At 43.3% G+C, this 27,190-nt stretch overlaps 1 protein-coding gene across 3 annotated transcripts in view; it reads right to left on the bottom strand.

The window, feature by feature from the left end:
* Positions 1-27,190, bottom strand: part of znrf3 (zinc and ring finger 3) — a 233,834-nt gene that overhangs the window by 36,189 nt on the left and 170,455 nt on the right. For all 3 annotated transcript variants that reach the window (XM_048556634.2, XM_048556635.2, XM_059655099.1), the window contains exons 3-4: positions 23,613-23,687; positions 4,593-4,724 (exon numbers count right to left, since the gene is read on the bottom strand). In XM_048556634.2, coding sequence (XP_048412591.2) covers positions 4,593-4,724; positions 23,613-23,687 — 207 coding nt within the window. The remainder of the gene's footprint in view (positions 1-4,592; positions 4,725-23,612; positions 23,688-27,190) is intronic.

The following is a 27,190-nucleotide window of genomic DNA, read 5'->3' as shown; positions in this document are numbered from 1 at the left end:
TTAGGTCATTTCAGATATTGACATTCTGTTAAATACTTTCCAATGTTATCGTAGAATCCTTACAGTGTGGAAACAGACAATTCTGCCCATCGAATCCATACCAACCCTCCAAAGAGCATCCCACCCAATCCCTGTAACCCCATGTTTTCTCATGGCTAATCCACCAAGCCTGGACATCCCGGGACATTATGGGCAATTTAGCGTGGCCAATCCACCTAACTTGCACATTTTTGGACAGTGGGAGGAAACTGCAGTACCCGGACAAAACCCATGCAGACACGTGGAGAACGTGCAAACTCCACACAGACAGTCACCCAATGCTGGAATCAGACGCAGGTCCCTGGCACTGTGAGGTAGCAATGTTAACCAATGAGCCACCGTGCCATCCTAAGTAAAAATCAGTAAATATCTTATTTGCATTTCCAAAAATAATACGATCCCAAGTTTGAGGAATCCCTTCCACTGATGAACAATATTCATCATGTCTACCATGTCAAGGCACACTGCAGTAACTCGCTGAGACTCCTTTAAGCATGTGCTGCAAACCCACATCCTCTACCACCTAGAAGGTCATCCTCTACCACCTAGAAGGGTGAAAGCAACAGGTGAAGAGAAACATCATCACCTGCAAGTTCCCCTCCAAGGCGTATGCCATTCTGGCATGGAGTAGCTGTTCCTTCAATGTCGCTGTGTCAAAATCTTGGAACTCTCTTTCTAAAGAACATTGGCAGTGTTCCTACAATCTGAGAAATGCAACAGTTCCAGAAACAGCTCACCATCACCAGGGCAATTAGGGATGGGCAATATATGCTGACCTAGCCAGCAACAGCCACATCCCATGAATGAACAAACAACATTCTGCACGTCCATTGACATTACAAAATAGGCTGTGAAAGAAATATAATAAAGGAAGTGGTGTATCATTTATTTGGGTAGTTCTAAAGAAAAGCGTTGGGGACATTTCTCTAACCACTGTAAACAGTAGCCATAAAACTGGAATTTAAAGGGAGTCAAAGATGGTGAAGATGTTCGAAGGGACAAAAGTATTAAGGAAAAAGCACAGGAAATGTTGCAAAACAGGGCCCAAACAATTAAAAAAAGCTCCATGATGAGCGACATTTTTACTATTTTAGTTTCAGAACACACCTTTAGTAGTTCGCACCTTGTTTAGGTGTGCTCGCTCTTTCATTTAGGTTAGCTACAGGCAGCTTATGGAAACAATTAATCTAATGAAATTTAAATACCATTTGGAGATGAAATGGGATCAATTTAGAAATCCATCAGATGCCAGCTGACACTTATTAAACAAGGCCACCCAGCAACAAGAGATCACTGTGGACAGCAGAAATCGAGGAACATGGAACTTCTGCCCCTCACTGAGAAGAGGTCCCATCCTCAAGGGCTCATGGCCTATTTCATTGGCTAGCAGCTCTAGCAGTCTCAGCAGTGCCTTGGCCTCAGTGACGGTGCTGTATGGGATTGCTTTTGGCGGTCTCAGTGTGGAGGCAAAACCTGCGAAAAACCATTACTGGGACTACAGTCTGGCTCTCAGATGAAGTCAAGCCATTGGCACCCGAACCCAAGGAAATCCCAGGTGCTGGATGGGGAAGGAAAGGGAAGATGGATATTGGAGGACTGGTGGGAAGTAAGAAAGGGAGAGTAAGGGGAGTAACACAATGCCATCTTTTAACCAGGGAAACAAAGCCTACCCATACCCACCCTCCGGCCCACATCAACCATACTAAGGGCACAGACAGAGAGATATTTGAGTTATTTAGTTGGCCTCGTTAGCCAACTACTTTTTCAAAATGGCAACTGGCTGGCAATCTCGCTTACACCCCTGCCTAATGGCCTGTGGCGAACATATCCGATGGTGGGCAAAAAAAACTGTGGGCTGGTCACCAGTCTTTATTTTACATGGTTATATCAGTAGTTTATACGTTTTTGCCAAACTGAGCTCAGGCACAGTGGAGCAGATCCAGAAAATCTAGCCCCAAGAAAAATGATTCCAGTATCATCTGCTGAGGACTCACTCCACGTTCCTTGGAATTTTGTCAACCCCGAAATTCCTAGCCATAGTTTGGGAGTGTTTTCTATATTATGTTGTAAAACCATAAATGATGAAAATATTAAAATATGCTCAACGTTCTCAAAATTGAGTTCAATTTTCAATTTACGGACTCTGATGTTGACAAATACTGTTCCCCTTTCACCGCTTCCCCTGCTCTGAGATATTATTCAGATTAAATGCAAAATAATCCTTCCTTCTTCCATCTCAACATTGTGTCTCAATTCAAATCTTAGGACAACACTGTGTGACGCTTTTATTCATAATCCTGTTACCTTTGTAATCCCTTTGGATTGCTGGTAGCTTTTTACATTGAGGTAAGGTTCCCCAGAAGGTTAATGCCTGCTTTGTTTTTGGTATTAACCCTTTCAAACTTCTTTTAATGCCTCTCCATATCAGAAAGAGGGAGCCACATTCAAATTCTGGTCTCAAAATGGAAAGTACAGCGTTATTGTGCATTTTGCTTCATAGCCCCCAAGAAATAACCATGTGATGTGCTGCCCATGATTTTCCTTTGGGTGGTAGCATTTCTACTCCATTTTATTGAATTGCGTTATTTGCAATTCATGAGCTACAGCATTGTACAAATTTTGGAAAACGACATTGGTCTATTTTCCCGGACTGTTCCAAGTGGCTTAGATATAGCTGTAAACTAATAAGTGTGTTTTTTTAATGTAAATTGGATCTGTCAAATACATTTCACCGGCTGGGATTGTTAGATCTTAGGAGAAAGATGAAATCTAGACATCTCACTGCCTCAGTTGATTAAACAATTTTAAGCCATATACATAAATGACATTTTGATAAACCAAAATGCTGCCACGTTCATCCTTTTATAGTTATGACTGGAAAGCGTCCTGATTGCAGCCTGTAGCTATTTGGTGGGTCCAGTGCTACTAACCAGTGAAAATGTTCTTTTGATCTTTAATTCAACTTATCAATCTAGGCAGGCAGTAGATCCTGTGGCAAAACAGTACCTAGGGCAAGGCGAGAGCCTCAGCAACACACAGAGAAACAAAACCACTTCACGGAGATAATTATATTTTCAAACCTCTGACTTTCCATTTGAAAAAAAAGGTAGAATGATCCCTTCTGTGGAAAGAATGAGAAACATCTCCCAGATGATAAAAAGGCATAAGGCATAGTAATCCAAACCAAAAGAACTTTTTTTGAAAGTCAAGAAAAGTGGAGCCAAAAGGCCAGTATTGAAAGAAGAAAACTATAAGTTCAATTGTGACAGCTATCAGCAAAGTTGGAATCACAAAAGGCATGAAATTAAATCTGAGTAAAAGTTTTCTTACAAAGGCACTGAGCTATAAATAACTCACAATAGGAACTGGTAAGATTAATGAGCTGTCATCGCTCATAAATTGAGGGTATTAGCTGAAAATCCAAAGAACGTATTCTCTTGCCTCATTTATTTAATGTGCCCTGCAAGGTTCCAACATGATGAAGGAACTTAATTCAAAGTAGAACATTTTTGTTCTGTATTCAATGATCTACATTTTTACTCCACATTCCTTAACAGCTCCCCCGCCTTCTCCCCACCCCACTGTTCCTCTGTGCACCTTCCTACAGAACGTGGCTCCACACTGTCATCCTCGGCTTCAGAAATATTCGCCGTTTCATGATGAAACTTGAGCAAAGATTAAATGTTCATCCCCAGCTATTCCTCTGAAGAAAAAGTGTTCTAATATTGGACCCGCTACAGAATGAAAAAGTTGACCAGAACGCTGATCATCTGTCATCAGCCACATTTCTGGGCATTCCTGGTGAATTCTCTTTGCATACTTTTGCACAGGTTTCCCTTGACTCAATCATTCAAGGAAGCAACTCAGTATCAGAAATCATCCTGGTATATTTGTGATGTCATCTAATCTCTTGGGAGCACAGGAAATCCTTTTGAAGGGGTTGTTAAAAAAACTGGATCGCCATGGACAGAAACACACCGTAGAAATGCTCTTAGTAGGCAACAATCTCTAGCTATTTAAACTAACAACAAAACACAACAAGATCTGAGACTTTTCAAGCCATTTTCACCCAGAGAAGTTACCAGTGCCCACCATTTAATAAATACTGTAAATGTCACTGAAATCCACAATATGCATGATGACTTCATGATTCTGGTGCCAAGGTGTGATGGTGAGGTTGTGATTGGAGGGGTCTAGCATTTCTATGGATTCAAATTGTGAGAATGGGTAATAACCTACAGTTCTGGCAGTGCTCAGGTAGAATTTTCTTTGAGTGACTGAATAAATCAGGCAGAGGTCAATGATGGTGCAAATCGCATATGCTCATTGGAAATAGCAGACCTGATGGCCTGAATATCTTTTTACTTCCTACCGAACAATAAGCACATTGATTGATACAATAAAAACAAAAATCTCAGATAGGCAACAGTACTCAGCTGGATTTAGAAATTATTTGCACAGACTCTTTGCATCCAGAGAGTTCCTTGCTCGCTTTCAGATGAAATTGGGAAAATTGAACAGGATGGAAAGTCTGGTGTGTTATTTCTCCCTACCCGTGGTGGTCGATGTTGAATTCGTGCTCGTGCCACTTTCTGCTTGTTAACGATGTTCATCAATCTCACTGCATCGACGCCTTTGACATAAACCACTGGTCGTTTCAGTGGGTCTTCAGAGCCTTGATTCAACTGCAAAGTGAGACAACAACATCAGCACAGCAGACATAGAATGAGACGCGATTTACAGCACTGAAAGAGGCACCGATATCCAACAATTTCCCTATATAAGATCATTCCTACCAATGACTTAATGGGACAGAGTTGCCCTCCAGCAGGAATGCAACGCATGACTTAGACAGAGTGGGTCTGTCCTCCATCCTTTGACTTGATTTATTGCTATTGTTACATGTACCTGAGTACACTGAAAAGTATTGTGTGTGTGGCACAGGTAGATCACCACACACAAAGGTACATAGGGGTAATAAAACACAGCAAAGAATACAATGGTACGGCTACAGAGAAGGTGCACAATGAGCTAGGTCAACATTAAATTTAAAATTTGAAATGTCCATTCAGAAGTCTAATAACAGCGGGGAAGAAGCTGTTCTTGAACCTGGTAGTACATATGTTTAAGCTTTTGTATCTTCTGCCTGACAGAAGAGGTTGGAAGGGATTATAAGCAGGGTGGGAGGGATCTTTGATTATGTTGGCTCCTTTCCCGCGAGAAATATCAATGGAGTCAATGGATGGAAGGTTGGCATAATGGACTGATAGCCTCATTAGATCCAGCAAGAGATGCTCACATGCCCTGAGGGCCATCCACACAGTTGGAAATGACTACTCAGAGGGAGAATGCATAGGGACAGTAGAGCCTGCCGAAGGGCTTATGACAAATGTAATCCTATAACATCAGGGCCTAAAAGGTCCTTTCGGAAAACTCATGTTTTTAGATTATTCAGTGGAGTGCTACGATGTGTTTCATAAAATTCTACTTTCTGCTGTTTTGGTAGAAGCATTAATTGGTTTCAAAATAGAATGTATGAGAATCTTCAAAAAAATTAACAAGTGTCAAACCACAGGATCATGTTTAAATTCACTCATTAGTATCCAATGGAGTCAATTTGGAGCCTAGAATTTTAGGGTGCATTTGCACCACTCATGTTGTAATACCTCAGTGACATCGCGGCCAGTTCCTTGGACTGAGAAGTTTTATTATTGTACGGATATATTCAGATTGAAAAAGTCTCGCTCACAACCAACTAGAAGATGAGCTAGTGAGGACATTAGTCAAAATATTGACCATTCACCAATAGCCTCATTTAGAAGTCAATGACGTGTAACAACTAGTTATTATGATATGGAGATGCCAATGTTGGGCTGGGGTGGACAAGGTCAGAAGTTACATAACACCAGCTTACAGTCCAACAGGTTTATTGAAATAACAAGCTTTCGGAGCCTCGCTCCTTTGTCAAGTGGAGTGAGGTAAGCATCTTCCAAGATGGCCTGCAAGATACATAATGGCATGGAATCACCAAGCAGAAATTTACAACCGAGTCCTATACGCATGAAGATAGCCTCAACTCTGATCTTGGGTTCATGTCACGCTACACGTAACACCACCACTGTTCTATACCTGTAAAATCTCCCTTACTGGATAATAAAGTGTGAAGCTGGATGAACACAGCAGGCCAAGCAGCATCTCAGGAGCACAAAAGCTGACGTTTCGGGTCTAGACCCTTCATCAGAGAGCCCGAAACGTCAGCTTTTGTGCTCCTGAGATGCTGCTTGGCCTGCTGTGTTCAGCCAGCTTCACACTTGTTATCTTGGATTCTCCAGCATCTGCAGTTCCCATCATCTCTGATACAAATCTCCCTTACTGTCCTGTTTTAACATCATCACCTCCAAAGCTTGTTATGATCTCTCCACCTTAATTAGAGTGGAGAAACAATGCCATGTTTATCACAGCCTTCAACACGTCATCAATAACAATGAGCATCTGGCCAAAACCTTCCCCACACTTCCACTTCTCACCTTCAAACAATTGCCAAACTTCAAACAGAACCTCATTTGCAGCAAACTACCCAGCCTTCAGGACAGCATCGACCACAACACTATACAACCCTGTCATGGTAACCTCTGTAAGACATGTCAGATCTTTGACATGGACACTATCATCACATGTGGGAATACCACCCACCCACATACATGATAGATACTAATGTGACTCGGCCAACATTGCCTATCTCATACGCTGCAGGCAAGGATGCCCGAGGCACGGTACATCGGCGAAGCCATGCTGACGCTATGACAACGGATGAATGGACTCTGTGCAACAATTGCCAGCTCTCTCTCAAGCATGCATGCGTGTGCACATAGAGGCACACTCTCGCTCTCCCACACACACATACAGACAAGCACACCCTCTCTCACCCCCTCCCTTTCTCACTGTCTCTCTCTCTCTCACACACACACACACGGGGTGAATCTGTATTTGCAGATACATTCTATTTTGCTCAAAAAGTGCACAATTTGTAGACAGTCAATGTGGCATTTTATAATTTCTTACTTTGGAAATAAAACCAGTCTGACTCCAAGGTGATAAACAGCCAGATTCTAAACAAGGCCTCACATCTACAATACATTGTCTGGCCTGGGGTGTCACCTCTGGTATATTAAATAAAACCTTTAGCTATCTCAGGGCAGTGGCTTGAAATAAACTCTGGGGTTTGTAAATTAATCAATTGAAACCTGCATCTCCTTTCTAACCGATTAAAGATTTAACAGCCATCTTGGGTTTGTTCAATACATTTGCATCAGTTCTAGGACCCTTTGATGTTTTGCATACAAATTCTGTGCCTGATGCCACCTTTCTCACTGACACTTGAACATGGAGCAATACACCAAAAGCTTATTTCTGCAAATAAACTTGAACAATGGCATAGTGTCATGTGATTTTTGACCTTGTCCATCCTAGTCCAATACCGACACCCCCACATCTTAATTAGTTTGTACAGTATTGGATGACTTATTACGTAGCTTAGACCCTTGGCATGTGACTCCTATACTTTGCACGTTATTCCAGTCATTTTTAAACAAATAAACAGAAGTATGAGGGGGCTTTTTTAAAAAAAATTGACAGGAATGCAACATTTTTGACTGTCCCTGTGAATTTTCTCCAAGGTTACTGGTTATCATTTACTGAAATTAGCTTGTATCCCTGCAGACTCCAGGTCCGTTCAAGGGAATTCAGAAATTCCCACCTCAGTTTCTACAGCTGCACTATCTTCCTTCTCTTTTCAAATTCTCTAATTTCTCTACTTCCAGGGTATATCTGGAAGCATTTTGAGTTTCTGTATTAAGTATGGTGCATTCTAGGTAATGTTTATTACATTTAGATTTCACAACTGAGAGATTAGGCTGTGATTTTGGGTGGCACCATGGATCAGTGATTAGCACTGCAGCCTCACAGCACCAGGGACGCGGGTTCGATCCCAGCCTCGGGTAGTTGGCTGTGCGGGGTTTGCACATTCTCCCCGTGACTGCGTGGGTTTCCTCCGGGTGCTCCGGTTTCCTCCCACAGTCCAAAGATGTGCAGGTCAGGTAAATTGGCCATGCTAAATTGCCCGTAGTGTTCAGGGGTGTATGGGTTATAGGGGGAAGTGGGATGCTCCAAGGGGCGGTGTGGACTTGTTGGGCCAAAGGGCCTGTTTCCACACTGTAGGGAATCAAATCTAATTGAATTATCTGATCTTAATAATAATTAATTGACAATTGGGTTTTAGCAGAACAATTAAAATTGTCATAAGAGATAACAAAGTGTGAAGCTGGATGAACACAGCAGGCCAAGCAGTATCTTAGGAGCACAAAGGCTGACGTTTCGGGCCTAGGCCCTTCATCAGAAAATGGGGATGGGGAGAGGGTTCTGAAATAAATAGCGAGAGAGGGGAAGGCAGATCAAAGGTGGATAGAGGGGAAGATAGGTGGAGAGGAGACAGATCAGTTAAAGCGGCAGGGATAGAGCCTGTAGAGGTGAGTACAGGTGGGGAGGTAGGGAGGGGATAGGTCAGTCCGGGGAGGGCGGACAGGTCAAGGGGGCAGGATGAGGTTAGGAGGTTGGGAATGGAGGTGCAGCTTGAGGAGGGAGGAGGGGATAGGTGGGAGAAAGAACAGGTTAGGGAGGCAGGGACGAGCTGGGCTGGTTTTGGGATGCAGTAGAGGGGAGATTTTGAAGCTTGTGAAATCCACATTGATACTATTGGTAACCGGTCCACACTCCCCTCCAACCCCACCACTTTCCCCTGCAACCGCAGGAAGTGCTACACTTGCCCCCACACCTCCTCCCTCACCCCCATCCCAGGCCCCAAGATGACTTTTCAGATCAAGCAGATGTTCACCTGCACATCTCCCAATGTGGTATACTGCAACCATTGTACCTGGTGTGGCTTCCTCTACATTGGGAAAAACCAAGCAGAGACTTGGGGACCGCTTTGCAGAACACCTACGCTCGGTTCGTAATAAAAAAAAACTGCACTCCCAGTTGTGAACCATTTTAACTCCCCCTCCCATTCCTTAGGCAACATGCCCATCCTGGGCCTCCTGCAGTGCCAGTGATGCCACCCGAAGGTTGCAGAAACAGCAACTCATATTCCACTTGGGAACCCCACAACCCAATAGCATCAATGTGGATTTCACAAGCTTCAAAATCTCCCCTTCCCCCACTGCATCCCAAAACCAGCCCAGCTCATCCCCTCCCCCCACTGCTTCCCAAAACCAGCCCAGCTCATCCCCACCTCCCTAGCCTGTTCTGCCTCTCACCTATTCCCTCCTCACACCTCAAGTCGCACCTCCATTGCCTACCTCCTAACCTCATCCCGCCCCCTTGACCTGTCCATCCTCCCCGGACTGACCTAGCCCCTCCCTACCTCCCCACCTGTACTCACCTCTACAGGCTCCATCCCCACCCCTTTAACTTGTCTGTCTCCTCTCCACCTATCTTCTCCTCTATCCACCTTCAATCTGCCTACGCCCCTCTCCCTATTTATTTCAGAACCCTCTCCCCATCCCCTTTTTCTGATGAAGAGTCTAGACCCAAAATGTCAGCTTTTGTGCTCCTCTGATGCTGCTTGGCCTGCTGTGCTCATCCAGCTCCACACCTTGTTATCTCGGATTCTCCAGCATCTGCAGTTCCTGCTATCTCTGATATGATTAAAATTGTCACTTTGCCAAGGGTTACACCAACAACCAATGTCTGGCATTCAATCAATGCCCTAGTCCATTGTTCAGCACTTATTCACAGAGACTGTATATCCAACTCCACACCAAACTGCACTGACACTTACTCCATCTCTACCTTTTTCCAAGTCCCAGCTTGTGAAAAAAGGCACAGTAGGTTCATAGAATCTTTATGGTGTGGAAATGGGCCATTCAGCCCAAAAAGTCCACACTGCCCCTCTGAAGAGCATCCCATCCAGGCCCATCCCCCTCCCCTTTCCCCATAATCCTACATTTCCCATGGCTAATCCACCTAATTTACACAATCTGGACACTCTGGGCAATTTAGCCTGACCAATCCACCTAAAACAAATCCTTCTGGAATTGGTGAGACAGACTGCTCGAGCCACTTTTCAGTCGTGCACCTTCCAATTTACTATCTTAGGAAATAGAAAGGGGAAAGTCTTGTAAATGTAATAGATGTTTGCTCTCCAGTGCATTTGCTTATCTTACAGGCCAACACCTGCAGCTATACTGGCATATAACTTTGGGAAGAAATCAGGCAATTTAGCATGGTAAATCCACCTCATCGGCACATTTTTGGACTGTGCGGGGGAAACCGGAGCACCCAGCAGGAACAGGAAGAATGTACACACTTCACACAGACAGTGGCCCAAAGGTTCTTGGTGCAGTGAGGCAGCAGTGGCCGTACCATACAGATTAGGTGCTCACTAGAATTCAGAAGAATGACAGGTGATTTTATTGAAAGTTATTAGGTTTTGATGGCAACTTGATTGGTTTGATAGGAGATGGAAGTTTTCTTATGGGGGAGATGATGGAGCAGGTTTGAAGGGTTGGGTGGCCTAATTCTGCTCCTACGTTCCTAGATCAGCACACTGCACATCTAGCCCCTTCTATTCTATTCTGTCACCCTTCCCTCCAACTCTCGGGTCATTTAAATGCCTACTCCTCCCTCATAGTCAAGTTGGGACCTGTGCTCTCATGTTGAATCTAACAGTGTATTAGTGTGAATGATGCATCACTCCTGGCTTCTGCCCTCTTTGCTTTCCCTGTTTCTTCGTCTTTCTTCCCGCTCAGCGCAGTCAAAATGGTATTGGGCCAGGCAATCAAATGAAATCGAGCCCAAAATCAGATTCACCAGGATCTAAAGGAATGATGGAACAGATATAAAAGACCAATTGTATATCATGTACCCATGTTCCGTTGCCAACTGAAAATTACCCTCGTGCTTCTTGGAATGTCTTGTTGCACTGGGGAGCTCAGTGTTAGTTAACAGCAGAACTGAGAAGGGCCCCGGCTGTGGTGGTTTGTAATCACCACACCCCGACAAACCGACACGCTAACGATCAACATGTTTGACGTTATAGTTCACTGCCTAAAAGACTGATTCACTGTTTGTGCTGAGGAGATGCGGTTTACTTTTATGCTGTCTAACTGAGAAGATTGAACGTTTCAGACACCCCAAGCCTCCTGGCTCTCCCTCCCCACTAAAAGACGAGCTCAGTCACAGAGGCTGTCAGTTTGTCACTTAGTGCTAAAATCAACGAGGGCTTGGAAAATGAGCTAGCAGCCACGAGATGCATGCATCCACATCAATGCAGAGATACCAGGCTGAAGGATGTGAGTTGTAGGAGGCTGTCAGCTCCAAGGCAAAGTCTTCAAATGCGAGGGGCGGTGGCTGATAAGGTCCAAGAACAGGCAGGCTGCTGTAGTGAGGCTGATGGTTTGCCAATGCAACCTTGTGTGGGTAAAAGGTTGAGGAGTTTGGTGCCCTGGGACCATACAGGGACTGGCATGGTGGCTGGGGGAGGTATGCAGTAAGCTGCAGTCACCAGGTAGCCACTTTGCTTTACTTGTTGGGTTTTTTTTCACCCTTTAGCTTCTCAGTGGAGGAGTGGAGCATTGGAAGGAGACGGAAATAAGGAGAGTTGTGGCTTTAATAAGATGCTAATGCATGGAAATAAGTTACTTCCCACTCAAGGGCAAGATTCTAAAGTCACCATTTATGGCTTCAGGTGGAAAAAAATAATCTGAAAAATCTTTGGAATTTTTGAAGAAATTTATCCCCACCTTATGTTAGCACCTTCCTTACCAAGGCTCTCACCCCAGCAGAGAGGGGTAATGGCACCTTTGAAATCTTGCCATATGGATGGGATCTAAGCGACAACATTTTCACACAGAGGGTGGTGCGTGTATGGAATGAGCTGCAAGAGTAAGTGGTGGAGGCTGGTACAATTACAACATTTAAAAGCCGCATCTGGATGGATATATGAAGAGAAAGGGTTTAGAGGGATTTGGGCCAAATGCAGGCAAATGGGGCTAGATTAATATAGGATATCTGGCTGGCATGGGCGAGTCGCACTGAATGGTCTGTTTCCATGCTGTACAGCTCTATGATGCCTTTTGCTTTGATCATTGGGAAATTTTTTAGAAAATTCTTTTTAAAAGTGGTCAGTCTCTGTAATAATTGTGCCAATAATTTAATATCTTGTTTTGCATACAGCCACACAATTGAGATATACAAGAACGAGAAAACCACATTAATATTACAGGGCTCTGTTTCCGTGCATTAGTACTTAATCGAATAAAGCAGTTATTGGGTAAACAATGCTTGGCTCATGTCTCTTTGTAATGCAGTCTGCAGTATATGAAGAAGGTTTAATAATGTTGGCAGCTTATTGAATCATCTGCATTACTACCAATGCCCCAAATCAGGTCCTCCCAAAAATACAACTTCCAAACTAGCAACAGGGAGCTAAATTATTATTGCCATCTATTTGCAGTGCAAACACAGAAACTGCTGGGCTGAAATGTACAGGCATCCATCCAGTTCAGTTTTTACACCTGCTGGATGCATCATACAATGGATTATACAGTCATTAACTAATTAAAGAGACCTCTGCATCAGTTCATCTCCATCAGGCTCAGGCCTGACATGAAACAATATCCCGAATTCTGGAGAAACCACACCTTCAAAGTTCCAAACCAAGCATGCTACTCTCAACACAAGCCATGACTCAGATTATCCATGCATTGCATCCAGAAAGATCTGCCAAAGAAAACCAATCCACTTTGAATCTGAATGATTTAAAAAGAGCATATTCTACAGTTTCTCTCATTGCTGCAGTGATTCCGAGGTGGCCAAGGTGGGGGTCATATGCTATAAAGGACAGGTTCAGACTTCATTTAAGGAAGATGACAGCTTGATACAGCAACTTAACCCTGTGCTACACACAACCACCCAGACCAGTTAAATTTGCCATCTAGCACTCATCAATAAGGCATTCTGGTGGACACCTCTTGACGTAATACCCAATCCCAAACAGGCCCAGTTGACAGGGAGTAAACAAATCATTGCTAAGTGTGACTTAAAGGAATAGCACCTTCCATGGTTCATTTGCCACTGTAGGTTTGAGGAGTAGTTTTGAAAGACATCAGTAAACTTATGTTGAGACTTCCCCAACGCATGGAACTCATTCTCTGAAAGCTTCTTCTGAAAAGAGTATGTGTCGTGCCACTCCACCTTCTTTGTCACCGAATAGAGGAGTCACCAGGAATAACAGAGTGCTTGGTGGTGGTTATCTTGGCGGGACAGCCCATTGGTGTGCAGCAGGAATGAGAGGACGGCACACAGGTGAGGCAGAGCAGCACTTGCTGCTGAAGGAGAGAAGGTACAACAGAGGGGCTGAGGAGACCCTTTCTAGCTGTAGCGGGGGCAGCATATCCCGTCTCTTGCATGCAAAATCCTGTACGTCCCTCCACTCGGACCTGGGCTGATCAGGGAACTTGCCATTTTGTGTCTGCCAAACTATTAGTGGATGTGCGGAACCCAAATCACCTCCCATCAGCACTGCAAAGTTAAAGCTAGAGGTTTCCATTGACACACACCAGTGATTATGACTATGTTTGGCTGGCAAATTCACACTTCTAAACGGGCCGATCTTATGAGTACAGAACCCAGTTTAATGCCAGTTTACACCCTTTCACTGAAATAACTTACCTGTACTCCCGCACAAAAGTGGTCACAGGCATGGTACCCCCTGGCACTGCTGGTCCAGGCAAGATCTACTGAAAGCTCCATTCCTCGTGATGCCCTTGCTAGCATTGAGGTTCTGCTTTTGCACTTTTGAAAAGCATTTCATCTGCGGTTCAGCAAACTCGGAGGAAGACTTTTTTTTCATTCATTCACAGGATGAGGCTGTCAGCATTTGTTGCCCATCCCTAATTGCTCAGAGGGCAGTTAGGAGTCAACCACATTGCTGTGGATCTGGAGTGACAAGGCAGTCAGACCAGGTAAGGATGAGATTTTACACCAAATCTACAGCATAGCAGCAAATTGATCAGCTCAGTTGTCCGGGGCTGCCATTTATGTTCATCTATCCATCTCTATCCAATCTCATCTGCATAGCTTTCTACTCCTCTTCTCCCTGACGTGCTTCAGTTTCCCCCAAATACATGAGTTGGAGACAACTTCTATTTTGTGACCTGGCCCTTTTGATAAAACACATTGGTGTTGAAATTAGCCTTTAAGTTGTTGTGAACCTACAACTTCTCTCAGATGTGACTGACAACAAGGGGAAAGAAAAGCAGGCAGGTGTAAGATCATTCTCCAATTCCATGGTTTTCAGACTACTGCAAGAAAAGAAAAGCCGTTGCTAGATAAAAGGGTTTAGAGTCGTTTAAACCATGATGGGTATGAACAGCAAGACTGCTACACTCAATAGGTACCAATACCTTATGTTCAAGTAAGCGTCTCACACCTACACACTGTAAAACCATGCTTTCCAAAGTTTGCCCTACTGTGACCAGATTTTGAGGCTCGGGAATTGTCACAACACCCCCTGGGTGAGTGGCAGGGGCAGGAGAACACCTCTGACACCAGTGGGTTAGCCTTGGGGTTTGTGACCTTGACTTTTCAGCTCGGTGTGCCCACCCTCAACTTTGGGAATCCCTGCACTGGAACATCTGTGCAAATTGGATGACTGAAAAATCTAACAGATCACATATTTCTAGATCAGAATCACATTAGGAAAAGCACATGCAAGTATGAATCAGTGGAGATGTTTGTGACATATATGCCAAACCTATTGCACAGAAGGTATAGATTCCAGAAACAATGATGTTCATTATGTTGAAACATTTTAGTGCATTTACTGTATCCACTATGATCCTTTAGGCGGGTGAGGCAAGACAGAACTATTTGCTTGTCCCAAAAGGTTTGCCACAGTTTTCATGCTAACTCTACCCTTCAATCAGCAGTTTGGTGCTTCCTGATTAGTATGTTGCCTACACGCAAGACGAGGTTGAAGCCAATTTCCACTGGCGCTGCCTGTCCCTGAAAATGGCATTTTTTTTTCATATTTTCAAAGAATCCCTACAGTGTGGGAACAGGCCCTTCGGCCCAACAAGTCCACACTGAACTTCCCAGCAACCCACCCAGACCCATCCCCCTATAACCAACCTAATTCACACCTCCGAATACTACAGGCAATTTAGCATGGCCAATCCACCTAACCTGCACATCTTTGGACTGTGGGAGGAAACTGGAGCACCCGGAGGGAACCCACGCAGACACAAGGAGAATGTGCAAACTCCACACAGACTGTCACCCGAGGGTGGGATTGAACCCAGGTCCCTGGCGCTGTGAGGCTGCAGTGCTAACCACTGAGCCACCATGCCGCCCTACTTTGCTTGCCTGTTATTCATTGGGAGCTGTCACTTCAGAACTGCCAGCTTTGCAGGGAAGTTTTAGATGGATGGTTAGAGAATGTCACAGACTCAGAAAATACTCTGCCTCTTTGCTAACCCATGCGAGGTCCAACATTTCAGATGTTCCCTCGCTTGCCAAGAGTCCTTTGCAAATTATCTTGCACATCTTAGCACTTCTGTTAAAATACCAGTCAACATAACAGTTTAAATACATGAGTACTTGCACTGTATAAACTCGAAACCTAAACAACTCCTTAAAGCTGGCCTTTTGATTAACCAAGGCAGAGGAGCAGACAGGCTTGCCAACTTAGAGGAGCTCCATTATCCATTAACCCCTTATACCATTCCCATACGGAAAGACCATAAAGACAGTCTCTCTTTGGGAAACTAACTCTATGAGATCCTGTGTGAACTGATGTTAATTCCAGCAACAATCACTCTTTGGTGACCAGTATGTTAGCACAGCAACAAAATCAATGAGCCTTATCTATCGCTTCCTTTTCCAAGAAGCACTTTTCCCATTTGTAACATCAAAGAAGCTGGAGTTAATGATAGTTCTCAGGCTTAGCTATAAATCTTGCATTAATTTTCAACCGCTCTTTGTAATTTAGCCCTGGGTCTTTGACTAGTTCAAACTGTTCCCTTCAACATTTACCATTCCTGCCCAGACAGCGATACCAGTGTTTACCTGGAAGGGTGGAGGTCTTTTCAACGTTGGGTCTTACAACGGCAGCCAACAGAGTGCACAAAGGTACGTGCAGACGCTAGGGTTTTTTTTTTTGCGTAGACTTATGCATTCCAGGTGCATAGGTTCTGCGGTGGTTGTGGACAGGGTATCTGAGAGACAAGCACTGTGCTTGATTTTTCAAAAGAAAAATCCTTCCAAGATTGGTGAGATAGACTGCTCTAGCCACTTTCCAGCTATGTGCCTTCCAATTTACTATCTTAGCAAGTAGAAAGGGGAAAGACTTGTAAACTTAATGGATGTTTACTCCCTGGTGCATTTATTTATCTTACAGGCAGACATCTACAGTTCAGACAAGAACGTCCAAATTTGAAGCTCCCCTAATGGCTCATATTAGGGTCCCTGGGCTTGTTGGCAACCAGTCCTAGTGGCATAGAATGGGAGAGGAAATCTCAGCGAATGTACTCTCCCAGTTCCCCACCTTCTCCTGCCTGTAGATAAGCTCCACATGTTGATGTGGGGGAAGAACTGTGCCTGTGAGGTCATTTCAAATACTCAATTAGAATGCCACCAACTCATTACCCAGGGGCAAGCTCACTGAGAGCCTTCATTCCTTAGTATCAGCCTGTTTTACAAGAAGAGCAGAGACAATTAGTGGCAAAAAGCTCAAGGGGGATTTGGACATTCCTGCTTCAAAGGGGAGCTGGACATGTTGGTCCTGGTTCCAAAGGGAGGCCTAAAAATTGTGCAGAGATAGTAGGGACTGCCAATACTGGAGAATCTGAGGTAACAAGGTGTAGAGCTATACAGCAGGCCAAGGAGCAGCAAAGCTGACTTTTCGGGCCTAGATCCAATTTCTGAAGAAGGGTCCCGACCTGAAACATCAGCTTTCCTGCTCTTTTGATGCTGCTTGGCCCGCTGTGTTCATCCAGCTCTACACCTTGTTATCCTAAATTGTGCAGCCACTCTTAATTGCTAAAGTTTACTATTACAAGTAACTTAGGTGGATTAACGTGGTATGTTTTGCCTTTTGCTGATAGATGCATAAGACCTCTGCCAGCAGATTGTTGTAAACAATTTACATCACCGATGATGCTGGGTCAGTGCCTTCTGAGGTCAGTCCCTGTGGTGGCACGGAAGCTCACAGTGCTCGATTCCAGCCTCGGGCAACTGTCTATATGGAAACATAGAAGATAGGAGCATGAGGCGGCCACTTGGAGTCTGCATGTTCTCGTCATGTCTGTGTGAGCTTCCTCTGGATGCACCGGCTTCCTCTCTCAGTCCAAAGATATGCAGATTAAGCAGACTGGCCATGCTAAATTGCCTGTAGTGTTCAGGGATATACAGCTATGGGAATTAGAGGGCTACAGGGATGGAGTGGGTCTGGATGGGTGGGGCAGTGTGGACCTGACGGGGTGAATGGGACATTGTAGGGATATAGTACTCTGATGCCATTTCTTCTATCCTTCAATGGGATGTGGGCATAACTGGTCAAGCCCATTGTTTACTGTCCATCTTGACCTGCCCTCGAGAAGGTGGCAAAGAGCCACTTTTAGCTAAAACAATTATGGCACTGAGCTCTACTCAGGATGGGCGATGTTTGCAAAAGCTGTTTGGTTTGGGAGTTCACCAAATGCAGAGACAGACAGACAGACACAATCCTGCTTATCACAGAGGGAGATTTCATCTGTTCTTGGCAGCAACGAAAGAATATTTCCAACAAGGAATACCAAAGGGAAAAGGAGGACTTTGGACCTTTCATTATAGTTAATGGAGTATTATTGAAATATAGTCAGCGTTGTAATGGAGGGAGCACAGCAGCAAAATTGTACATTGCTAGCCCACAAACAGCAATGCGATGCAAACCAGATTATTTGTTTAAAGCTAAGAGTTTGAGGTAGAAATATCCTGGACACCAAGCAGAATTCCCTTACTCTCTTTTGAATAGTGCTCTTGGGTTTTTTTGGGTCCATCTGATGGAGCAGAGGGAACTTTTGTTTAATATCTCAACCAAAGGATAACACTTTCAGATGTATCGCATTCCCTCAGCTCTACACTGGATAATAGCTGGGATCTTACTGAGGCTTCAGACATCTTGCCTGCGAGCGAGAGAACTGGAAAAAGCCTGTGCTACCTCCTTGTGAGAAGAGCTGCCCACACCACAAGCCAATCAGGCAGCGGCAGAGCCACCATAAGGCCTTATGAATCAAGGCATCAAGACTCTAGGAGCAGAAACCTCTCCGAGCCAGTCAAAGGCTGGATCCTCTTGTATTCAACACACCTCTGACCGAGGCACACCCTCCTTGCCTCTCGTACTCCCCTCCGCCCCCACAACCCCCTTGAGGTGACAGGCTGACCACACTGTTTCGGCTGTGGTAGTGACAGGCTCACACGCAGCTGGGTTAACTCCAGCACGGGGTCATTAAATTGCGAGAAGTTCAACCATAGACTTCAGCGTAGAACGTAATTCCATTGTGGCTGGAATTTGGAGTTGAGGTACTCAGTCATCCTACCTCCATGCTCAGCGCCAGCAAAAATACTCTGTCCTAAATACTCCGGTGTCTGGGGTGAAGCTAAACCTTTTTGATTTAGGTGTATACATGCCATTCACTGAGCTATAGCTGACACGACTGAAAAAACTGCTAATCATGCTTTAAAGAGAAAGCTGGCTTTATGGGCTAAGATTGAATGCAATTTAACGGGCCGTGTTTACCAAGCGGCTCTATAAAGGAGGAAAATCTACACTTCCTGCTCCTTATTGTTGTGGCTCATGAGAGAATGCTCACTCTAACTGAAAATACTTCTTAAAAAAATGTAAAGGGATTAATTAAAACAAAAAGGGCGAATTTGAATTCAAAGATTTAAGTTTGAAATACCAGTTATAATATACAAAGTATGACAAAGATAGTGTTACAACATTTTACAGGAAGGTTACAGGTTATAGATTCATAGAAATAATTTATATTTAAATAGAAATACATATTTAGAACACTTATGTCCTCAAGGTATGTTTTACAGCAAATACATTCCTTTTCAAATGCAAAACCAGGCAAGTTCAGAAGTACCAACTGAATTCTGAGATCAGACTGGGGCTTTAAACTCATCCTTGTATTTTCTTTTAAACATCAGTGACTGCACTCAGGCATCCTTAATAGATCGGTTCGCTGAAAACACTCTGCAGATGTGACCTTCTGCTGAAGCCTACCTTCCTCTCCTTCACCTTGCAGGCCCTGCACCTTGTCCTGTTGGGTTGTGACCTGTGTTCACCCTCCCATGCTCAATCCTACTGGACCACACGTGGCAAGGAGCAACTGGTTTGTCAGAAACACTGAAGTCAGCAAGAGGTCCTTTAGCACTGCACACATCAGCTCCTGGAGTAGCTTTGTGACTTGACATGCACCAAATGTTTGTAGAAACAAGTGTTACAACCGCTAAACATCAATTCTCAACAGGTGTTGGCACTAACCGTACCACAGAATGGTTTGGCATAGAAAGAGGCCATTCCACTGGTCTGTATTTGTCCTGGTCTCCCTGCTCAACCTCCCCCAATGTTTTGCTCCTTCAGGTATTTATAGAATGCCTCTTTGATGATGAAGACTTAATCTACTTCCACCAGACTTTCGAGCAAAACCCTCCAAATCTCAACTACTTGGTAAGTAAGCTTTCTCTTCTCTCACTTTAGTCGGAGTACACTGGTACAATAGAGGCAATGAAAACAGTTTCTACCTACCCCACCTAAATTCGCACTGTGTAAACTCGGATTTGAACCTGCCCAGCACTAAATCAATACAAGGCCATACAAGGTGCATAGATGGATGAGGTGACAGAGCAGATGATAGAAAGCAGGAGCTCGTAAATCCATTAAAATCACAACACAAGTGAAACAGTCAATGTCAAAGAGTTCTGGAAATAAGGGATGGCTCTTGTATACTTACAGCGATGAGGGATATTCAGGTCCTAGGCAAGGGGTTTCTGGCTTTCAGAGAGGAATGCCTTGGGCCCCCCATTGCATAACTTTCTGCCCATTTAAATCCACGCAAAGGTGGAGAATTGGACACTGCAATTTTCCAACTGCGCTTCTGGCCTGGGACCAGACCTAAAATATTGTATTAAGCGAGAGACAACACAGCTTTTACTTTGATCTTGCGGTTATTATGGATTCCAGGTGACTTGTCCATTAGCCCCTTGCTCATGTTTACCATGCAAAATCTGGCGCCTTTCTCCTGAATTATAGACTGCATCTTTAGGACATCTGGGAATCCATAGGCATTTAGGCAACTGGAGCCAGGGTGTGTAAATAAGGGCAATATACAGATTAACCACAATCACACTGAAAGGATGAACAGGCTTGAGGAGTTGAATGGCCTACATTCCTTTGTCCTTGTACTTATGTCTTTTCTTTTGCTGTGACTGGCAAAACTGAAGTATACACCTTGCTGATGCATACTTTCGAAAGTGCACCATTCCTTTGGATAAAGGGACTTCAATAAAACCTATCAACCTTTTATAATCCTTTAATGTAGCTCTGCATTTTCAAAGGCTTGCATGATTTTTATTTTACCTCAACAATAAAATTCTTTGACCACGGGGCCAGTCACGATATAACGGGAGAGTGGGATGACAGCGAGGTTAGTCCCTCACGCAATTCAAAAGCCCCACAAGGGGGCACTGTAGCAGCTGGCTGATGCTAACCTGTGCTGCAGATTGCAGGGTCGTCGATGGCAAATGTTAACTTTGGGGACATGTGAGTCTGTGTGTTTCATACTCTTGGGATTGTCATTCCATGTAAAGAATAATACATGCTGTTGCTAAAGTGTGGATGTAAATTGGTCGAGGCTTTTATAGGCCACAAAGTTCCTGAAAATAGAGGCACGCTGAGAATGGGTCTGAAGATTATACGTTCCCAGTTTCAGATCGGTAAAAACAGCATTGCAACAATTAGCTTCCTTTCGCCTTTTAACACTTTTGACACCCTGAAGCACAACAGACTCCCACATTTTCATTCTGCTCTTTGTGTAACAAACAAAATAGTCAGACACAATAAGTGCTCACAATATTTTCTATTTCAACACCAGGACACCCTACATTCTTCAGAGTTAAGTTCAACGAACTAACCTTGGCGATAAAGAAGCTATTAATTGGCACTTGCTACATGGGATTACCCCAACATAGCGACCTTCAAAAATGAAAACTAAACATCTTTAGAGCTCTTTAAATGGGTTAAGATGTCTAAAAGGTAATTCTTCATAAACTTAGGCTTTGTAAAACTACCCATACGCTTAAAAAGACAAAAGCCTGCTTGTAGTGGTCTCAGTCAGTGAAGCACCAGTCAGAATGATGCCAAGGCTGAAATAGTTAAATTGTGAAGCCAGATTGCATAGGCAAGGCTTGTAATCCCTTGAATGCAGAAGTGACACAGAGTCACAGACTCGAGTTGAGGCTCCTCACTTGATCAAAGGAGTTGATAAAATAGATACAGAGTTCGGGGACTCCAGAACAAGAGAATACAACCTTAAAGATGAGCTGTTCAAGGGTGGAATCAGGAAGTGCCTCTACATGTTGGACCGAAGGGTCTGTACCTGTGCTGTACAGGTCTATGACTCTATGTTGTGAAAATGTGTCACCCCTTTCCCCCCAAAAAAGTTATTGGGGAAATTCAGCATTTTAAAAGTGTTTTTGATAGATTTTTCTGAGACAAGGTTATTGAGGGTCATGGAACAAAAGCAGGTAAATGGAATTAAGATTCAGGTCAGCCTGGAGCTAACTGGATCAGAGCAGACCTGAGACTCCAAATGGTCTACTGCCCTTCCTAGGCTTTGAAAATCAATGAATTTTCCAATTTGAACTTGGAGCCTTACTAAGTTGGTATTTGCCACCACTTTGGTGATAGGAGTTAATGTACAGGATGTTCCTTGGGGAAATGGGATTCAATTTACATTATTTCTCTACAGTCAACTCCTGTAAGTGAGATTTTACAGCTCCACACTTAAAATCTCAAAATCCAATGCAACACTAATGATGAGAGGGGTATGAGGGAATGCAAAAACAAAAATGACAGATTAGAGTCAAATGTTGTGCAAAGGTCAAAATCAGAAAGTTAGAGCAGAACCTCCAGAATAAAATGGCAGTACAAAAAATTGTTCAAGCAATACTGATTGACTGCGGATCCCATTGTATTAGTAGTGAAGCATTTATGATTAAACAGTGAAATATTGTCTTCAACATTTGGGTGTTTCTTTACAATAGAATTTAAAGTCAGGATTAAAGTCAGGGCAGCAGGTGGCTCACTGGTTAGCATTGCTGCCTCACAGCGTCAGGGACCGAGGCTCAATTCCAGACTCACGTGTCCGCCTCTGTGCAATTTGCACGTTCTCCCCAGGTCTGCATGGGTTTCCACTGGTTTCCCCCTACAATCCAAAGGTGTGCACATTACGTGGATTGGCCATGATAAAATTATCTGTGGTGTCTAGGGTAATAGCTTGGCTATATGTGGGTTAGCCAGACTAAATGTGGAGTTATAAGGACTGGGTGGGATGCTCCTTAGAAGGTCAGTGCAGACTTGCTACGCTGAATGGCCCCTTTCAGGAGTCTATGATTACCACTGACAGAATCTGGAATATTTTGGATCATGGAGTATTTTACTATGACTGATTACGCAGAAACTAAAAGGAAACTGCAGAATGCTTGAAAGGACAGTATTGAAAGGATTCAAGGCAAGGGCCAAGGAATAGGATCAGTTTCAAAGTGGGCAGTGATATAGGCCCAATGTGACAAAGGGACAATCCCCTGAAACTTTTGGTGATTATATGAAATTCATCAGTCTGGTGTTTCTTGTCGAATGATATCGACATTCATATTTAGGGGAAATATTCTGGTTGAGACATGCAAGATCCTGAGGAAACTTGACAGGGTGGATGTCACAAGGCTGTTTCCTATTGTGGGAGAGACTAGTACTTGTGGATAAGTTTTAAACATACAGGTCTACCACTGAAGATAGAGATGAGGAGAACTTCTTTACCCTCAAACGGTCATTAATCTTTGGAACTCTCTTCTCCGGAGAATGGTGGATGCAGAATCATTGAATATTCTCAAGGCTGAGGTAGACAGATTCCTGACTAACAATCGGGTCAAATTTTGGGGGATGGTAGGATAGTAGAGTTGGACCCTGGCTGACCTGATTGCAGTCTATCACATGGCACAGCAAACTCTCAGTCCTGAATTGTTTCTGTTTAACTTCTAATGGGAATGCTCATACAGTAGGTTCATTTGAGTGCAATGAAAATGGATAGAGATATAGGATGGGTATCTAATTTGCTGTTAACCACTTCACAACATCACACAAGATCTATAGTGACCAGAGCTATTTGCACCGTTCTCGGTGTTACTTCTTAGCTAAAAATGGCATGCCAACTTCTGTATCAAGAGGTCTACACTGAGAATCGATTGCATACCTGGTCAATGGCATCTGGATTTTCAGATACATCAAAGATGACAGCTGTCGCCCCTCTCTGGACTGCCCGCTTAGCCTGCAAAAATCAACATCAAGATTCCTCAGTACAAAGAAAAGAGTTCATCTAAAGTAGACACACAGGCAATATTGTTTTCTCCAAACAAGACCCAAAAAGGTTAGTATTTCTTTCCTCAGCATTTCAGATCATTTTTCTGGGGCTACAGTTTGAACAGGTAAATAGGATTGCCCCTTCCCACCTCCCATCTTTCCCATATTTAGATGCATCTTGATTTGCTTAGGTAGATTGTTGGATAAAATATGATATAATTTGTCACCGAAGTCATACAAGGTTAGAAGTTTTAATAATATCATGTTGTCTTTTAATGCTGCTCAACCTCTCTTTATCACACATGCTGACAAAGCTAACAGTGTTCAACTGGCATCTCTCCTGAATAATGCTTTAAAGCTGGATGACAGGAGGTATACATTAGTGTATTGTGGGTTACTCTCCAATCCATCTTGTCCCTCCTCCCGGGGTACACGAGACCCTGAGTTCAGAGCTCCTTCAGAACCAATGTTTACATTTCTGAATCTGCCATTGTTGCTGCCAAGCAGACGTGGAGAAATGAAACCTAACTTTTGTTAATCAAATGACTAAACTTTACCATCTTTAAGCACGTGGCCCTCAATCATTTCTCCAGTTTCCTCCCTTTTAGGGTTATGTTGGTTAATGATCCCACGACAATGCACTGTCCTCTGATACATTGTCATCATTAACAAGCCTTGACAAGACATGTTATTTGAGGAAACACAATCATTTCTTCATCCAACCTTTGCACAAATACATCTTTGTAAATGCAACAAAACTTCACATTTTTTTGGCATGCTTGCGAGAAATGTGCCGAGTCCTTTGGGAGTAAATGGCAGGAGTGGAAGTCTCTGTTTAATGCTCCTTCCTCACACTCACTACCCACTCCCACCATTTTCCCTTCACGAGCAAAGAGATGCCATGGTCAATGTTAAGCGGTTCTGACCGATCAACTTAGCAATAGGCCTAATGTACGGGACTCAACTCCACATTGTGTTTACAAAGCGAGTATGGGGGGAAGCCTCAAGAACAAAAGTATCTTGATTGGTGTAGAAGTACAACCAAAGACTAAGCCGTCTGCTTGTGACATCTTTTGCTCATCAATCAATGGAATTTATTTCTGTTCCAATTACTCTAAAGTCTGGAAACCATTTCAGTGTGAGGTCTGAATAGTACTCCCCTGAACTCTGAATAGAACTATTTCCGACTGTAAAATTACTACCTACTGTGCTGCTAGTCTCAAACAGGCTGGTCATTCAGCAGTAAGCATTAGAAAAATTGAGAAAAACACTCAGCTTACAGATTACGGCATCACAACACTCCGATCATTCCAGTCAGATCAAAATGGGAACACAAGATGAGAGGAAGAAAAATGTAAAGTGAGGTTTTCTTGAGGTATCATACCACTAAGTATTTACATTTGTAACTCAAAAACCACCAACCCTTCTAATTCAACACAGAGCATTCACCATGTTATTTAAAAATGCCTGTGGAAATGAAATACCACTTCTCCTTCCTGTTCAGATCAAACTATCAGAAGATGTCACTATTTGTCTTCCCACCTCGCTATTTATACTAATTCTTTACACGTGCCCAGTTTCCATAGAGGAGCCGTAACAGATAATGTTGAGTGCCAGGAGAGTAAATGAAAGGATGCAGTCCATCATGGAAAAACATTATCCCCTCTTTCGATGGTTGAAAATGTTTTTTTTCTCATATGGAGTACAATCTCTTGGCCCATCAATTCCATTCCTTTTGTATTGCATAGAGACCTCTCCCCTATTTTTGAGTTTAACCGACCTATTAAATTCCCTGGTCTAAGTTATCTTGTTGCCATTACTGGTCCAAAGGGAAATCAATTGAATTTCTAGTGTATTGTATTTATCCTCCATTTGTTGTAGGCTTTCCATGGCCCTAGCAGTCTAGGGTTCTTTCAGGGAAATTTGGCTAGCTCCATCTGTATATCACTAGCACCCCATAACTGACCAGATGTTCACTTAACCATTCCTTAAAAATTAGATTTATATATTGCTGATCCACTTTAGGAAGCGGGGTGCAATGCCAGTTCAGCTGGACGATACTCGTAGGAACAGTTTGCTGGACCACTCAACAAAGTGAGTAATCCTGATCCTATTGCTCAACAAAAACCAGAAATGGACTCTAATCAGTCAGACCAGGCTCCAAGAATAAATCCACATTGCATTATTGTACTACTGTCCATGACAGGACAATCATCAATAAAACTCAACAAAATAAAACAGACACACTGAGGTTGCAAATGGATTCATTGAAATGCAAGTTTCTCTTTCTCCTTTTATATATCACTAAAAATATACGTTTAAAATGGGAAGTCACTTTATCACTCTAAAACCAATTACCATTTATCCACGTGCATTAAAGGCAATTACAAAGTTACTGGTGAGAGTTCTTTAAGTGCTCTGATTTTTTTTGGGCAGCACTTACTCTTACAGGAATCTTCGATTGCACTTTATCAAGAAAAACAAAGAGTGCTTCGTTTTTAATCACAAACAGGACTTAGTCTTTCTTTCTTGCCTAAATGTATTTCTTTTTGTTCAAGCAGCCAATAAAAGCAACTAAGTGCTGAGCACTTAACAGCAGCTTTCAAATTTCTAGTAGAAATCTTCAGCAGCTGACTTTAAATGTCATTTTTGTATCTCAATTTGTATCACAATTTTGTATCCCAATGTTGCTTCCACATGTCTCCTAACTCTGTGGGACTACAAGGAGAGAAATACTTTGTTAAAACGCGACAAAAGCCCTTGTCACCTGAAGAGAAATTAAACCAATTATTTCTGGCACTAATGTAATGATTTTCAAACCTCCTCTCATTGCTTGTTATTTACAAGAAAAGGAATCTCACAATAATCAATGCTTAGGCTGCCAAAGCACCATTTACTCAGGTACAAGGACTTACAACACAAAATGTCTTGGCAAATCTGTAAATCTTCACACAATATGAATGCTATCAAGTTGCTGCCTACTGTGGAATAGTTCTCAAGTACAGTGGGCAAACCACATTTACATTAACATGCCGGTTATAAACAGTGGGGACTGCGTTCCTGAAGGTTTGTAGCGGTGAGTCTGTGTACACGAGGGAGAAGTGAATTGCGGGGAATTCAGGGTAAAATGAGCTAACGAGAATAGGTGGAGATTCCTGTACATTATAAACATTGTCATAGACCCAATAATGTCTTGATTCCAGGGAATGGCATACACCGTTAGTTTGGTCCTTGCAGTCAAAGTTAAATAATCTGCTTTGAACTGCACTGCCCACAACTTTCAAGCTTAAACTCTGAAGCACGTCTGCTATCTATCATCGCTCCTACTGGAATCTCCTCAATCTCCACAGAGCAAGTTCACAGTCTCAGCCAGGCTGTGGATGGAACGGGGAAAGGGAGCAATGCAGTCCAGGAAAATCTCCCCGAACGAAATGAAACAATTTAAAATTGTATCTGGAAGAAGGAGTCACC

The sequence above is a fragment of the Stegostoma tigrinum genome, chromosome 26 (genome assembly GCF_030684315.1).
Source record: "Stegostoma tigrinum isolate sSteTig4 chromosome 26, sSteTig4.hap1, whole genome shotgun sequence".
Lineage (NCBI taxonomy): Eukaryota > Metazoa > Chordata > Chondrichthyes > Orectolobiformes > Stegostomatidae > Stegostoma > Stegostoma tigrinum.
The sequence above is the reverse complement of the archived record's forward strand: the minus strand, read 5'-3'. Positions and strand labels throughout refer to the sequence as shown.